This window comes from Astyanax mexicanus, chromosome 11 (genome assembly GCF_023375975.1).
Source record: "Astyanax mexicanus isolate ESR-SI-001 chromosome 11, AstMex3_surface, whole genome shotgun sequence".
NCBI classification, from domain to species: Eukaryota; Metazoa; Chordata; class Actinopteri; order Characiformes; family Acestrorhamphidae; genus Astyanax; species Astyanax mexicanus.
In genome coordinates this window covers 29,864,486-29,882,083 of record NC_064418.1, presented here as the reverse complement: position 1 = coordinate 29,882,083, position 17,598 = coordinate 29,864,486, and the positions used below count along the sequence as shown (strand labels likewise).

General features: G+C 37.8%; 1 protein-coding gene across 8 annotated transcripts in view; it reads left to right on the top strand.

The window, feature by feature from the left end:
* fmnl2a (formin-like 2a) overlaps window positions 1-17,598 on the top strand; it is a 106,846-nt gene that overhangs the window by 72,248 nt on the left and 17,000 nt on the right. For 5 of the 8 annotated variants that reach the window (XM_049485012.1, XM_049485011.1, XM_049485014.1 and 2 more), the window contains exons 7-16: window positions 4,801-4,909; window positions 5,439-5,515; window positions 6,412-6,505; window positions 8,325-8,399; window positions 10,100-10,210; window positions 10,382-10,531; window positions 11,622-11,723; window positions 11,960-12,293; window positions 12,709-12,891; window positions 16,651-16,671. In XM_049485012.1, the coding sequence (XP_049340969.1) occupies window positions 4,801-4,909; window positions 5,439-5,515; window positions 6,412-6,505; window positions 8,325-8,399; window positions 10,100-10,210; window positions 10,382-10,531; window positions 11,622-11,723; window positions 11,960-12,293; window positions 12,709-12,891; window positions 16,651-16,671 (1,256 nt within the window). The remainder of the gene's footprint in view (window positions 1-4,800; window positions 4,910-5,438; window positions 5,516-6,411; window positions 6,506-8,324; window positions 8,400-10,099; window positions 10,211-10,381; window positions 10,532-11,621; window positions 11,724-11,959; window positions 12,294-12,708; window positions 12,892-16,650; window positions 16,672-17,598) is intronic. The other 3 variants (XM_007253490.4, XM_049485016.1, XM_049485013.1) reach the window with 1 other exon arrangement.

Sequence of the window (17,598 nt, the reverse complement as noted above, 5' to 3'; positions counted from 1 at the left end):
CCATCATGCCAGGCATTAGCCATGGTGCCAATAGATACAACTGATATGTATCTGCTGCAGAAAGTCCTGTTCTATTGGCAGTTAATCTCTGCAGGGACTAGACAAGATGTCGGTTTGCATTTGTAAAATCTTGTTTTTAGAATTAATCAGATATATATTTTTAGAGGTTTTGCTGACCATGTGTAAAGCTTGTCCAATCAGAAGTCTGTATAAAACATACAGGAAATAAGGCAATTCTGTGCTGAGTGCTTGTTCTCCAGTGTTTTGCTAAGTCTGAAAGTAGACCATGCATCTTGACTTTGGATATATTAAATTATGGGCCTATTCATAAACATAGTGCCCACACATTTTGTGAGTACGTTAAAATGCATTTGGTTTATGAACAAAATCCATGTTCAGATGAATGGTACTTCATGTGGAATTCTTATATTACCTGTAATGCTCAGATGCATTATTTATTCATGTATTTATTTATGTATATAACTGATTGATACAATGTTATTGTTTGTAAACAGTCAGTAATAGAAGCCAGGACTTCATTCACAATGTATTAGACTAAAATATGTAACACAGTATTTGCTAAGATAGTTAAATTTGTTAAATTAATGCAAATAGAAAGTCTTTTGGCACAATAATCTTCTTTTAATTATATTAATAAATATAGTTATATTGCTAAAAGCCACATACTGTATTTTTCACACTATAAGGCACGCTTACAATCAGTGTATGAATTTTACCAGTGAGGATGTAAAGAGCATTATTTGCATTAGCTGCTAACTGTGCTAATTGCTAGCTCATTTGCCATTCTGAGGTGAGTAATATCGGCCTGTAGCCTGCTGCTAACCCTGTCTAGCATAGCTGGAGCAGTATTAGCATTAGCTACTAAATGCACTAAGCAATAGCTCTGTCGCCATTCAGAGGCGAGTATATCAGACTGTAACCTGCGTGTTTAGAGTGTTAAAACAAGCTATGTGGGACGAACCATTAGCTAATATTGCCCTGACTTACTGAAACACTCAGAGTTCCTCAGTGTAGCATCGTCAAGTGGCACTTACTAACAGCTAGCACTTGCGGTTAGCCGCTAATGCTAATGCTGCTGCACTCAGCCTTAGTGGAAAACTGGCTGAAAAATGTAAGCTTACTGTAATAAACGGAAGTGCTTTACTCACCCAAATAAACAGTTTTCAGAGGAGAAATCTGTGTAGATTAACATCCAGCTATCATTTGAGTTTAAGAGATTTTTTTTTTTTTTTTTTTTAAGTATTACAGTTTTGTTACCAAGCTTAGCTTGACAGGTATAGCCACCCAGCGGCGAGACCTGCTGTATTAGAAGGAAAACATGGTGACACCCCTGTTCCTTACTTGTGTTGCATAATACACCTTATAGTCCAGTGTGCCTTATGTATGAAAATATACCAGAAAACAGACGTTCATTGATAGTGCACCTTATAATGTAGTGTGCCTTTTAGTGGCACGTACCAATATGGTACTGGTACGTAAATAGCTGCATTATTTAAGTAAACAGTGTAATGAAGAATGATCCATCACTGATTATCTCTTAACCTCTTGGCTTAAATCCTAGTCAGTAAAGTACTGTAAGTTGTCACTATTTTAAGACTCATATGTCTGTCCTTCACAATCTACGCAACCATAGGACAAAGAGGAGGCTTCTGAAATGTCCCAAGTGCTCACAAGGACGAGGGTACGTGTGCAGGTTTAAGACTTGTAAGAATGTAGCCTGTAATGTGATTTTTGTTTTGCAGCTTCTACAGATCTCTGCAGAAAATAATATCAGAGCTGTTCTAAGTGACAGCAGATCATAGATAATCAGCTTAACTCACTATATGTGATTTGTGGTGAGGTGCTGCTGGGGAACCTGTTAAAGCAAGTCCTCAGTGTGAGCGTGTACACTCATAGTGAATAAGTCTTTCTGTAAGCTAGGTCTGTCACACTTGGGTTTTAAATGATCAATTAATTGCTCACAATTGTATACACACACACACACATTCTCTGTTCTCAGCAGAAGTGTGTGTGATTTAAACAAGGGTGTGTTTGTGGTCGCTGTGGAAGTTGCTGAGAGATGCGTCATGCTAACTGGGACATCAGGGCTGGTATAAAACAACAGTATTAAGTTTAATACTATTAATATTTAATGAGAGATTTTAGATTGTATATTCCTAAATACAATACTGTAGGTAAATACTTACCTACTGTAAGTTTCTTACGTGATCAGCAAAACAAAGCTAAATCAATTTAATAAAATTATTTTTAGCCATATACTGTCAGCAATCAGCAAACAAGGTTTTTAACTTTGCTAGACTCTAGATCACTTTTTATAGTAACTGATATGGATTGCACAACAGCATAATGGAACATAGCCTCCAACTTTCCTGATTAAAATCCTTTCATTTTTAAAAAAATTGTCAGCGCTCTATTTAATCCTTACGTATGAATTTTACCAGTGAGGTTGTAATGAGCAGTTAAGCCACTCCACTGAAGTACAGAGTTATAAAGGAGTTTTAGTGAGTTTCTCCAGCAGTATTAGCTAACTGCTTTAAGCGCTAGCTCTTTTGATGTTCAGAGGTGAGTATTATCGGCCTGAAGCCTGTGGCTAACCCCAGCTAGCACTGCTGGAGCAGCATTAGCATAACCTGCTAACCACCAAAAAGTAAAACATTCTCAAACTACTCACACTCTACAATGCCATAGTAAAGCATTGGTTCAAATTTACAGTATTTTAAGGTGCACCGGATTATAAGGTCTACTATCAATAAAAGTCTATTTTCTGGTCTATTTTCATACATAACGTGCACCAGATTATTATAAGGCAGATTATGCAACACTAGTAAGGAACAGGGGTGTTACCATGTTTTTTCCTTCTATTTCAGCAGCCAGCAGTGAGACCTGTAAAACTAAGCAAAGTTAAGTAAACAAAACTATAACGTATACAAGAAAAAAAAAACAGACAAGTAAAATGAGTGCCAGATGTTCATCTACACAGATTTAGCTTCTGAAAAACATTTATTTGGGTGAATAATGAGCTTCCATTCGGTTACAGTAAGCTTAGATTTCCAGGTTTTTACTAAGGCTAGCCACAGTTAGCGGAAAATTCCGCCCAACAGCGCTTCACTGAGGAACCCTGAGTATTCTGGGAAGCCAGGGCAATATTAGCTAGCAGTTTGCCCCGCAAAGTTTGTTTTAACAGGGTAAATGTGCAGGCTGCAGGTAATGCTAATGCTGCTCCAGCAGTGCTATCTGGGGTTAGCAGCAAGCCACAGACCGATTATACTCACCTCTGAACGGCGAAAAAGCTAGCGCAGTTAGCAGGTAACAGTGCTAGAGTCTCGAGTCTCGGTGCTGGAGAAAACAACCAAAAAAACTTCTGTATAACGTGTACTTCAGCAGAGTGGCTTTACTTCTTCTTACAACCTGACTGGTAAAATTCTTACATGAGGCGCACCGGATTAAAAGGCACACTAACGATTTTTGGGAAAATTAAAGGATTTTAAGTGCGCCTTATAGTGCAGAAAATACACTAATCTCTTTATTCTTTTTTACCTCTGATTTTCTGATGTTCACCTCAAATTACTAATGTTTTGATATCAAAATAATATGAATCAGAACCTGTACTAATAATGTTACAGTAGGTAAAAAAAAAAAAAAAAAAGTTGTAAGCAATCAAGCTAAAATAAACGTTCACTCAAATCTTGGTCTGACTGAGCTCCTGAATGACTGGAATATTGTGAATATAGTTCCTCCAGGCTCTATGCTCCAGTTCTGTCAGTGCTGTGGGAAGACATGTGGCATGATGTTATATACTCTGTTCTTTTACACATTCACACTGAAGATATAAAAATATCTTAGGTATGATATTTATAATAATAATATATTTAGTATTTCTCTCACATTCAGGGTTCATATTTTCAGGTGTGTGTATCTGTGTGTCAGAACTGGTGTGTAAGAATCAGGTCTGAAGCGTGATGCATTTCCGTATCTTCACTAAAGCTATCATGACTCAGTGTGTGTGTGAATGTGAATGTGTAGCCTCGAGTGCTGTTTTTGGCAGAGCTTGCTCCACATGTCTTGTGACAGACCTGAAAAGAACCCATTTGTGCGTGTGTGTGTGTGTGTGTGTGTGCACTGGAATATCTAATGAGAAATAAGTTCCAGTCTGAAGAGATGTGCGTGTAAAGGTCTAGACTGTGTTTTAGGGGGTAGCTGAGCAAAACCTGTGTGTTTTTTTTTTTTTTTTTTTTTTTTTTTAATGTGCGTATGTGTGTGTTTTTTTCTGCCTTTGAGTGTGTTCCTGCTCTCCCCTCTGGTTCGCACATTAAGCCTTCAGCTCATTCTTTCCTTACAAAGGGCTGCAGACCACCGCCATGCATGTCAATGATGCTGCTATTGTGCGCTGTACGAGTGATATGTGTGTGGAGCTGTTAGCGCTAAAACAATGCACCCCATGCACACATGCGCACACACGCCTCCTGCATTGTAGGCTACTGTGTTTAATGTACTGAATGTAACTTAAGTTATGGTCGGTGGGCCGACAGTGTCAGAAATCTGAATCAGAAAACTTCAATTCTGCCGTGTTCTTTATAGTTGGTGTCCTATAATTCACTGTGGCTCTTTGATTTAGACCTGTCCCTTTAGTCTTTCTTCGTGTTTAGACGTTTAGGAGCTGAAGAGTGTTTTTAGAAAGAGCACCTGCCTGTCAGTGGAAAAGCTTTATTATTTATCCTTCAGGCCTCTTCTAAACAGTTCTGTTTCTTCCCATCTCTTGCTCTCTCTCTCTCTCCCTAGATGCAACACGTTGCCCAGCAGAAGAACGCTGAAGAATTCGAGATTAGTTTGTAAAAAAGACGATGTTCACGTCTGCATCATGTGCCTACGAGCCGTCATGAACTACCAGGTGAATAACACTCAATACACGACAAAATACACAGTGTTAGGAACTGTGTGTTTTTAGTCTTTTATGAGACAAATTAATTTTATCCATAACGAGAGAAATATTCAAATATTTTTATTTTATTTTTCTTTGAATTTATTTTATTTAAAAAAATGCAGACATGCATGTTTTAAAAGTATGTATGGTCAAACGAACTACACAAATCATATGTTGGGGCACAGAGTATATGCTCTGTTTGGGTACAGGTAAATACTATATGCATTTATAGATTTTCCTTTAAGTATTGCTAACAGTACATTTTAATTTACAATTCATGAAAACAGTGTTTTGATTATATTATTCGTTTTTTGTTGTTGTTGTTGTTGTTGTTGAGGCAAAGTTACACACATTCCAAAGCTGGTTAATAGGCGGGAGGTTCTACAATGTAATTTTTCATGTTAGGATGTTATTAAATTCTAAGAATTCTTCATTGTGGTCTCCTGCATCTTCTCTCCTCCTCTAACTTTTTTATTATTATTTTTTTTTCTCTTAGTACGGCTTCAACATGGTCATGTCCCACCCACATGCTGTGAATGAAATTGCACTAAGTCTGAACAACAAGAATCCCAGGTAAGAGTTTATGCTGTGTGTGTGTGTGTGCATGAGAGAGAGAGAGAAAGAGAGAGAGAGAGAGAGAGAGAGAGAGAGAGAGAGAGAAAAGGAGTGAGGCAGAGCAAGCAGGAGCAAAAAAGAGAGAGGGAGTAATGGATAAAGAGAAAGGAAGAACACCATGTTGGGGGAAAAAGGAGAAAGAGGGAATCAATTGATAATGAGATAAAGACAGAGGATGAAAGAGAAAATAAAAAATGAACTAGAGAATGAGAGTATAAATGAGATGAGTGTAAAGTAAGAAAGAGAGAAAAAGAAAAAGACAGAAGTAGAGAGGCACCTGTTTTGTAATGATTTTCCAGAATCTCTTTCTCTCTACCTCTCTCCTTTTACTGTTTCTCTCTCTCTCGCTCTCTCTCGCTCTCTATCATTCTCATTTAAGCATTTTGTGAGTTCTCTGGCATAAATCATAGTCATAAATACTGGCACCTACAATGGCATATAATCTATGTGTGTTGGTGTGTGTGTGTGTTGGTTTGTACGTGTTTGCGTGTGTGTGTTGGTTGGTACGTGTTTGCGTGTGTTGGTGTGTGAGACTCCCATTGGAAGTGTTGGTTGTTTAGTGTGACCTCAGTGTACTTTGTTTCAGTGTGTTTAAACTGCTTATATTTGTGTGGAGTTTAAATGTCACTTTTCATACGACACTGTTAACACTTTTAGTCATGGTCCTCTGCGCCTGACCTGACTTTCCATACAGTCTCATGACGAGCAGTCATCATACTTACATCGAGCCTTGGCCATGTCTGCTTTATTTATGTAACCAAAGAACAAAAGCTGAAATTATATAAAAAAATTAGGGGAAAAACAGTGATAATCTTTTCTCATGCTGTGTTTGTGTGCGTGTGTGTTTATCACAGGACGAAAGCTCTGGTGCTGGAACTGCTGGCTGCTGTGTGTTTGGTGAGAGGAGGACATGAAATCATCCTGTCTGCTTTTGATAACTTTAAGGAGGTATGGAACTGCATGTGATTATTCAGTGTAAAATCAAAAGGTTACTCTATCCTACCGAAACTATTAATGCACATAATGCTTTATTTAAAATGCTACATTTTAAAGCAGCATTATGTAATTATGTGAGAATTGGTATTTCCTGTTCTTGGGCTCCTCCCACTGTTGGGAAGTGTAATTTGTATTTTGATCTAGATCAAAAGGACACACTTTACACATGCCTTTTTGGGCAAGCTGAGAAATGTGACTAAAAAAATGTGACTAAAAGTAAAAGGAACATGTTGTTTATTGCAGTATAATAATATTACAGGATGTTACATAGATATGACTCTGGCTAAATAGCTTTATGCAGTTCTTGCAAGCCTAGGCCTGCCCACTTCACCATTACATTACCAAAATACAGATACAGTGTAATATCCTTGTCCATAACATTGCCTGGACAGACCTGCAGAAAGAAATAAAAAAAATCAAACCTGCCGAACTTGTTTGCTGGTGAGTTGGCAAGCAATTGAGAACACTCTGGATTTGGAGTTGTGAGCACGGCTTTGCCTGAGCTTGTGTGTGTGTGTGTGGGTGTATGTGTTTTGGCTTTTTATTGATGGTTGTGCTTAGTGTGGTTTAGAGGTAACATCCTCAAAAACAATAAAACTATAAAACTTACATCAGAATAATCAATTGTATTTTTATTCTCTTACTTTGAGATGATCCATTAGTTTATTAAGAATACAGCAGATATTGCTTTTCCTAGCTGTCATTATGGGTGGGCCTTCAGGTGCTTTAACCCTCAATGTTTTTACTACCCTTAAATTACATACTATTTAGGCCATGTGCTGTCCTTAACCACTGCTCTCTCATCGAAAATTACATCTCAGCAACCTCTCTTGCCCCTCCCTGAGACCCTCTGGCCACACAGGGCATATAACTGTACAGTTTAGTGAAAAAAGTGGAAAGTGAGAGACTAAGACCAGTATTTCATATTTCATACTTTTGTCTAAAACCATCCAGGAGAGCTCAGAAGAACAAGTTGTAGATAATTATTCCAGTACAAAAAGAAGCTGGAGCATTTTCTTCTTGAATAGAGCAGATGAAAAGCATCTAAATGGCAGGGTGCTTTTGACAGAATATTCACAAGAGTGATATCCAGAATGATATCCAGTCATTAACTATATAGGGTGGGGTTCTGAGAACGTGAGAAGAAGATAAGGGGACTAACAGGATGAGATAGACTAGTAATAATTAGTATCTTGTCGCTACCATTCAAAACTTTGTATTAAATTGGTAACTTAAAACCAAGCATACGGCCTCTAGCACGTTCCTTTTTGCACTCGGAGCTTACTTCACTCCTTCAGTTCATTGGTTTTATTATGGGTGAATGAGTTTCCCCTTCTGAAGTCTCCATTGCTCCACCAGCTGCTCGTGTTCAGTAAAACTGAGCCAAATCCTCTTTTAGAGGCTGTACATGTAACGTAAGTACGTAAAGACGCATGACGTGGCCAGAAGAACTCTCTCGAAAAGCGACCCACCACACCAGTTTGTAGAATGAATATATTAGTCTTAGCAGGGATGGTCGTTCCAGCACACTGGTACCATTAGGATGAAACAAAGATAAATAAAATAATACGGACTGCCACTTACAAAAGAAAAAGAACTAAAAACCTCTTTTGAATATAATATGTCAATATAAAATGATTTATTTTGGAGCATTTTTACTGGTCCATTAATTTACTTTAATAATGTATCTATAGTTGTATCCAAGGTTAGTGGATTAAACCCAGTCATATAACATGTTTTAGTGATACAATGCATTTGCTTTGTTTTGCAGGTTTGTTCAGAAGAGCAGAGATTTGAGAGGCTGATGGAGTACTTCAAGAATGAGGACAATAACATTGACTTCATGGTATTTACCCAGCGTCCCCTTACACTATTAAACAGTGATTCAGTGATATAAAATTCTGCTGATTAATTCTCTTATCACTCTCTTATTATTTCTAATAAATGGGCTCTGTGTGGCGTTCAGTGTGCTAACAGTGTCAGTGCATTTGTAGTAGTTGTAGCAACAGCATGGTGACCTCTATAGGTTTCCTGAGCCAAACATTACAAGTACATGCTGTGTACAGTGGCTGTTGTTGCTCACTGTAAAAACAACTTAGACAGTACTTGACAATTTAGAAACAAGTCTTGTTTTACATTTTACACGCCTGACACATGTTCTGGCACACTGACAGATGTAGAAGGAGCAGGGTTTGTGAATTTAGTACTTGTGTGTTAACATTGCAAGTCAGTGTCAGCTTGCTGCTGTTATGTAGGTTCTGGTTTGAGGCATGGTCTGTGCATTGGTTAAAGCAAAAGGCAAGATTTAAATGACCTTAAATGCGGTTTGTGTACATTTAGATCAAGCTAGTACTAAATATCTGTCTGAATCGCAAACACCCTTTCACTCCCTGTATAGTGAACTACATAAGTCATAAAATAAATATAGAAATATTTACATGTATATAACACTAGACTACAGGTCACAACATATAAAATATATAATATGGCTGTCAACGGTAAAGCGTTAAAGTTTTACTTGCGTAATCTGCCCCAATCTGTCCCTGCCCAACACACAGATTTTTTTCTGGCTGTGTCCAGTTGTAAAGCTCTGGATCCAGTCTCGGTTTAGACTTCCATCTTTAACCCTGATAGAAAAATATGGAGCAGACAAGACATTCAGACTTGCCCTGGTTTTCCGTTTGGTTATTTTTTAGTTCATACATAAACTAATGCAGCACCAAAGCATATTTATGGCTTTTCTTACAGAAATTAAATAAATAAAAGAAAGGAGCTCAGTCCAACAGTCCCCATGATTCAAACCCTCTGGTTCTGTACGCTCTTAGCATAGCTACACACGTGCCAACGCACTTAGCATAAGCAGCTCTTAAAGGGACAGCGTACACTTTACTGAGTACTGGCCGTTACATATTTCCCCCAGGCCATTTAAATGGTCATCCCCCTAATGTGAGCATGTGTGCAATACCAAACCCTTCCTGAGATTTCTATTCTCAGCAAATTTAATTCTAATTCAGAAATCCTTACAACCAAGCTGAAATGTTTACAATAAAGTAAAAAATTCATTCCAGCGCCTTTTATTTACATTTAAATATCCACTATAAAAACTTGCATCTTAAGGTTTTAACAAGTGTGATTAATCGCAGTTAATCACAGAATATTGTCGTGATTAATCTGATTACACTTTGTAATCGATTGACACCACTAATGTATATAAATATAGTCCTGTTGGGAAACTACTCCCTCCTAGGGAGTAGTTTGTAAGTAGGGATTATCATTTTTATGTTTTCTCCCTTTTGTATGGTGTGTTTATGTATTTCTTTATGGTTTTCGCTATGGTTATCGTTCCCATACAGGGCTAACATGCTGATGTAAGCACTTTTGTCTCTGAATAGGGAGGAAAATCATCATTATCCATGTCTTACCAAGGTCATGCATTGCTACTGAAAAGAAATCTGCCCTCAGATCTGATTTTATTTTCAGTGCAAATAGACAAACTATTAAAAGTATTCAAATTCTTAAAGATAAAGCATGTTTATTACTTTCCAGGTGGCGTGTATGCAATTCATTAACATTGTGGTCCACTCGGTAGAAGATATGAACTTCAGAGTGCACCTACAGTATGACTTCACAAAACTGTGTCTGGATGAATATCTGGATGTGAGTATGGGTTCTTACACTACTGTAAAGCTGGACTGCTGTCAGTCTTGTAAACATTCTTTTATAAATATACAATTCAATAAGCATGAACCTCAATAGTCTTAGACTTACTCTAATACACTTCTCTTTATTTTATTTCAATCTCTTTCTCTTTCTGAAAACTTTGAGTAGAAACTGAAGCACACTGAGAGTGATAAGTTACAAGTACAGATCCAGGCATACCTGGATAACGTGTTTGACGTGGGAGCTCTGTTGGAGGACGCTGAGACGAAGAACGCAGCACTGGAACGAGTGGAGGAGCTGGAGGAGAACATGTCGCATGTGAGTGGAGTGTTTAGATACTGTCTCACTGTCCTGCTTTCAGATCCTTGATTAAACATTATTTACTTACCTGCCCAACTACAAATATGCACTGATGCTCTGGATGGATGAAGGTCAGCAGGTTTTTCCAGCATTGTGCTCCTCTACAGAAGCTGTAGATGATGGTCCATGCACTTCATGGATTTCAGCCTAGGAGTGAGCTAGAGTTTTAGCTCCAACAAAGAAGTTTATAACCTTATTAGATTAATTAGTTCAAACAACATCGATTTTTACTGGGGTAAGAGTTAGTTCATTTAATCAGGTGACACAAGGGACATAGCTACCTGATTGAAAGACACAGGGCGCTTCACGGTGCTCATTGCTATCTTACACCTTGTCATAAGTCTTTTTTTCACGTCTTACACCAAAGTCATTAAAGTAGCCTCAGAATTTAGGAATAGAGGAAGAGAGGCGTGTTCAGGTAAATATCCGGCATACTACAGGTGCGCCACTGTCTGATTAAAACCCTGACAACAGTCAGCCGTCCAATCCTATCTTAGACATGCATGAGCACCGTGGGCACTGTGCGTTCTCAGCGTGCAAACACCCACTCTTGTTACACACACACGCACTTTACAGCGTGTACAAGCAGGTCAGTTTCCTTTGCTGAGACACTCTAAAGCGCTGTGCTGTAAGATCCCAACGCACCAAAGTCAGAGCGCACCTGACTCTTAAAGACAATGACAACTTGCACCCTGATTTATTTCCTGTTATGCCTAAAATACATTAAGATACATTAAGAGAATTGGTTAATGCCCCTTTTTTGTCTTTTCCTAGAAAGTCTACCACTTCTTAGAAACTATTATTTTTTTCTTTTCATATGTATAATTTTTATCAGACCTTATGTAACCACCTGGTTGATTGTTAATAAAAGTATATGAAAAAAAAATCTATGAACCAGTGAATATTAACACTCATGCCTTATGTCTATGATTTGCGTTATATCAGAAACCAGAAATGGTTCTCGGGATGAATAATTAGTCAGAATAAATGGTTTAAAGTTGCATGTTTCTCATGTATTTGTGTATATATCTCTAAACTCTCTTTGTAGTTGACAGAGAAGTTGCAAGACACAGAAAATGAAGCCATGTCGAAGATTGTAGAACTGGAGAAACAGCTAATGCACAAAAACAAGGAACTTGACGCTGTTCGGGTAAGACCTCCTCTTCTTTTCTTCCACATCTGATCTATAGCTGCAGACCTGTTTTAAACATAGAAAGCTCACCATTTATTCGACCATGTTCTGCCCTGTATTGACGGCTATACTGAATATTAACAAATCTTAATCAATGTGTAATTACACCAAAACATACCTGCATTTTAGTCTATAGTCTTTAGTTCTTTTTTCTGATATATAACCAAGCCCATTCTTTTGAAATCTTCATTTAGGAAGTGTACAAGGACGTAAACACGCAGGTACACACGTTAAAACGGATGGTAAAAGAGAAGGATGAGGCCATTCAGAGGCAGTGCAATCTCGAGAAGAAGATCCACGAACTGGAGAAACAAGGAACTATTAAGATCCAGAAGAAAGGAGACGGTGATATCTCCATCCTGGCCTCGGCTCCGTCCACTAACGGTCTGCTGGTGGGGACAGAACACATTGGAGAAGCGCATGTGGGTAGCATATCTGGTCTTGTTGGACCTGTTAATGGAGAAGGACATGGCATGATCATGCCACCACCCCCACCTCCACCTCCTCCTCCACCTATGTCTGCATCATGTGAGTAATTTAGTTGTGCCCTTATTTAATAAGTTACACAAACGTGCTCAATGTCAGCAATGTCATAATATCTGTTCTATTTAAAAAGCAGCATTTAAAGTTTTTTGTGATTTCTTTGTATTTATCTTATGTTGTCAGGTTGTGTTTAGGTATTTCAGTGTTTTATATGTCTTTATATGAGAATGATAACAGAGGCAGGGCTGGATTTGCCTCATGCATTGCCCTAATGTGGCATTTACCAAGAGAGTAATACAGACAGTGCAATACGACTTTGAATGTGCTGATTACTGATTGGGTAATACTTGTTGGTAGTCTCTGCTCAATGCAAATGACTGTTTTTATTCCTCTATTGTACTATTTCCTCCTCTCATACTGTTTTTTTTTTTTACTCTTGTTGGATCGTTTCATCTTCTAGTACCAAACGGCCCATCAGCTATTCCTGAGCCTCCCCCTCCACCTCCTCCCCCTCCACCTCCTCCTCCTCTCCCCGGGCCTGCATTGGAAATTTCTGCCCCTCTGCCCCCTCCTCCACCCCCCATGGCACCCCCACTTCCAGGCTGTGGGTCTCCTACAGTCATCTTCAACTCAGGACTCGCAGGTAAGACTCTTTACAGGATTTTCTGTATACAAGAGTTATACTTCAGTCATATGGCCATACTTCAGAGTATATAACTAACTCTGGTTATTCTGTTCATCGTGGGTTACTTATATTACTTATTACTTTTATTAGCATTGCTATTTTTTTTATAATAATAGTTGTCATACAACAACCTTTTTTTGTCAATTTATTTTGTCTAGTATTAAAACTAGTGCTGTCAATAGATTAATATTTTTAATCAGATTATTCACAACAATTTTCTCTGATTACTTGCGATTATTTGCATTTGTTCTGAAGATGCAAGTTTTTATAGAGGATATTTAAATATAAAATAAAAGAATAAATGTAAGAAGTGTAAAATGCAATTATATTTATATTAGTGGTGTCAGTTAAAATACTAATATATACTTGTATGTTTGAGGGGAGATAAAGACAACATGGGGTGCTAAAATAAAGAATGTATGACAAATTGGATAGAGGAAACTTTTTTTTGTTTTACTTTATTATAAACATCTCAGCTTGATTGTAAGAATTTCTAAATTAGAACTTAATTTGCTGAGTATAAAAGGGCGTTTTCACTCCTGTAGTTTTGGAAGTTTCTATGATCCGGATCAGTTGACGAGTTTGTTTACTTTGAGTGTTTTCTCCCTCTGTTTGATTTGGCTTCACACAGGCACAAACCTAAACGTACTAAATTGCGCACCAAGAAAGCAAATATAGTGAGAAGATTCTGTGTTTCAGCGCGTATATCTGTGCAGTGTGAAGCTGCTTTAACACAGAATGCAAAACAATTGCTGCTACTCTTTCAGACAGTGTTTTTAATGGGATGTGCAGCACAGATGTGTTCAATTGAGTCACGTGAACACTGCACATGCCGTGCTCTTAGTGTGTAAACAGCATGGAGCAGCAGAGACAGCGTTTGTTCATAGCAGTACATTATCTGGCTAATATATCAGATTAAACTGCACCTTATCAGCAGTTAAGCTTAATTAAAAAAAAGGATATTTGATAGCTGGCCCGGAACGAAACCAGATCAAGTTTTCACCACAAGCAAACCATTGCAGAAAACAATCCATGAGTTGAGCGGGGGCAGGGCAGATTTCAGTGAAAACTGGGGTCAAACTTGGTAGCGTAATTAACTTGACGTTAAAACATAAAAAAATTATAATGCGTTACTGATTTCAATTTAATTTGAACGCTTTACTGTTGACAGTCCTAATTAAAATCCTTTGTTATTTGGAATGAAAAATATATATTCATATAATAATTGATTTTGTGATTATCACATTTAAAACAAACAAAAAAAAAATCATAAAGAAATTAACCTATATATGGAAGCATTTATAACAAAAAGGTTTGAGGTCAAATCATATGTTTTTAAAACACAATAAATTAGTAAATCAACTAAGCAGTCAGCATTGAATGTTAATACTAAATTATTAACATTTTAAAATCCACAACAGTGTTACATATTTGCCTGTTAGGATAGTGCAGTTCAGATGTTTCTTTTAGTTTTTTTGCAGCACAAGTATCACTGTGCGTGAGTGAGTGAGAGAGAGAAAGAGAGAGAGAGAGATAGAGAGAGGCTTGGCTCCGCTGTATCTCCTCAGTGGTGGAGTGATAATAATCAGTAAGGAAGAGGCTGTTTACTCACTGAGCCTTAACACTGTTTAGCTTCCCAGCCAGTCTGATCAGGCCTGGCTGACTCACTCACAGTCAGATGGAGCCTCAGTCACACTGCTATTAGCATCTGTCCTACCGTCCTAATGCGAATACAGAACACCGGTGTTATCTTCCCAGACTAAACAAAAATAAAACACTGAAAGTATTGAAATGATTCAGTGAGAACTTGCTGGCTATCGTGAAGCAGAGGGTGACTAAGCTTTTTAATATTCTTAGCTTAACCTAACACCAAACGGATTTTCCAAGAATGAATCACCACTCACGTTGTGATTAGCTCTGAATTTGCTTAATCTGAATTAGGTACCTTGAGTGAGAAATTACTTTCTATGTCCAGTAAGGTGAACTGTTTGGTAAAACCACTGTGCTTTTAAAAATGAAATGTAATAAAAAAATCGAACTGGCTGAAATACTGTTTAGCTGGTGTTTTCCAGTGCTTGAGCTGGAACTCCACAGTGAATCATTGAACCTGTGTGTTAAAAACTTCTGATTTTGTTCCACATTCTTGAGTTTCAGAATAGTCATGGTTGGTTGAACTAAATACTGAATACTTTAACTGGTAGTACGGTACAGTATGGGATTAGAGCTTCCGAATTAGAGCAACTTGATCTCTCACTCTTTCTATTCTAAAGCCCTACAGGGCAGGACTGGTTTTATATTGGGAGGTGGGATAATGTCATTCTGAACCAAGTTTCTTAGTGATATAATCCTGTTCAAATGTGCCTTGAAATAAGCATTTAGACCTTCTATACCGTATATTTTACCTTCTGTAAAATGAACCAAAAAATGATCTCAGTTCATATTAATTCTGTGCAGATAGACATGTGGGTAAATATTCCATCATATTCTATGAAAAATAGGTTTTTAAGCCTTTACAAAGTACAGAGGGGCTGAAGAAAGCAAAGGTTTTGTTTTGAAATGCATAAAACCTCAGGTATTATATGACATACAGCATTCAATTACAGAAAAAGAGTGAAAGGAATCCTTAGAGGGACAATGCTTTGAGAAGTCGTTGTGTAGCATAGTCCATATCCTACATAAAATTAATGGACTTGTAGGTACTACTTTTTAAGTGAGTAAGTGGGTTTAAGATTTAAGATCATGTGTTTTTTATGTGATGGTGGCAGCTCATAAATCGAGTAGCCACTCCCATTTCAATCATTTATGCTAAGATGCTCTTATCCCTTGCAATCACATATTTTACAGACATGCTGTAGTGGAAATACATTACCCCACCTTCCCAATTAAAAGTAATACTGTCCAAATAAGTCAGTAAGGCATTCTACCTTCTCTGTAGATGTCAATTACAAAGAATTCCCATAGTCATATTGAGTCATGTATTCTTTCATTCTTTTTGAAACAAGCTGTTGTTTACCTTCTGTGAAACAAGCCAAAAAATTATCTCAGTTCATATTAATTCTGTGCAGATAGACATGTGGGTAAATATTCCATCGTATTCTATGGAAAAGGGGTTTAGAGCTGAAGAAGGCGAAGGTTTTGTTTTGAAATGCATAAAACCATAAAACCAAATACAGAAAATTAGTGAAAGGATACTTCAGAGGCACAATGATTTTGGAAGTCATTGTGTAGCATAATCCATATGCTACATACAATTAATAATCATGTATCAATTATTTTTTTAAGTAAGTAAGTTGGTTTAAATTAAATGTTTTTTGTGGTGACGGCAGCTCGTAAATCGAGTAGCCACTCCCATCTCAATCATTTTTGCTAAGATATCCTATCCCTTGCAAATCACATTCATCATATATTTTACAGACATGCTATAGTAGAAATACATTACCCCACCTATCCAATTAAAAGTAATCCTGTCCAAATAAGTCAATAAGGCATTCTAGATACTCTGTAGATGTCAATAACAAAGAATTGTAATTCTTTGAATCGTTCATTCTTTACGAAACAAGCTGTTGTTTACAGGTCAAAGATAAAAGACTGGCCTCTTTTCTGTAATAGAAAAAGCATGACCATGTCCCTGGAACTGAGGCCACATTCTTGCTGTTCTTAATGATCTTTCTGTCTCTTTGATTGATTGTTTCTCTTCTATCTTTTGTGCCAACATAGAGGGACCCATCAAACTGTTCTGTAGGTTTGCTGTATTGCGTGTTTGTTCTCACAGTGTTGTCTTTGTGTGTGTGGAATTAGTGGAGATGATATTTTTAGTCCCAGAAGGCAAATGTGCACCAGAACTCCAGTCAGTGTTTCTATAAAGCCTGGATCTCTGGAGCCCCAAAGCAGTTTACGTTGATTGTTCCTTCTCAAGCCAAGCATAAAATTGGACGCCGTGTTGCAAGACTTTTCCTTCAATTTAGTCCGGCCGTTTCAAATCCTGAATGGAACATTCTCTAGACCTCACTTTGCATAGTTCGGCAAATGACAAGACACACAAGCCAAATATAAAACCACACGTCCCATAAGACACGAGACTTTTCCTCTCACCCTCGCCCATAGCACTCCAAACCCATGACGGCACTCTGAAAGCCTGTTGTCCACAAGCAGACCCAACCGCGCTGGAAGCAGCTACACTTCTAGAACCTCTACACTGTTCTTTTCTGTGTTACTCTCCACTCTTCAGACCCTGATGTAAAGATTGCATCTGCTAGCGTGGTAGCAGTCCAAAAACTTATGTCATCATGCAAGTTTTCCTTGTAACCTATCAGGACTAAAAATATCATCTTTCCATCTCCCAGCACTTCTGCCTCAGGTCTGTGTGTTGTGTTGTGCTGCATGCTGAAACACAGTGGCATGCCACTACAGGTGATTTGTTATCAGATATAGAAAGAATTGCGCAAAAACAAGAATGTGCTTGCTACACACTTCTAGAATCCTCTTTCCCAACCCAGACACAGAGCATGGCCATATTGTCACACAACCATAAAAATTAGTCATGTCCCAATTCACTAGCCAGGGCAGTGGTAGTGTATTGGACTGCGACCCTGACAACATGAGTTTGATCCCGTGTGAGGAGCGATTTGTTTTTTTATTTTATTTTTTTTACCTGCTTTGATATCA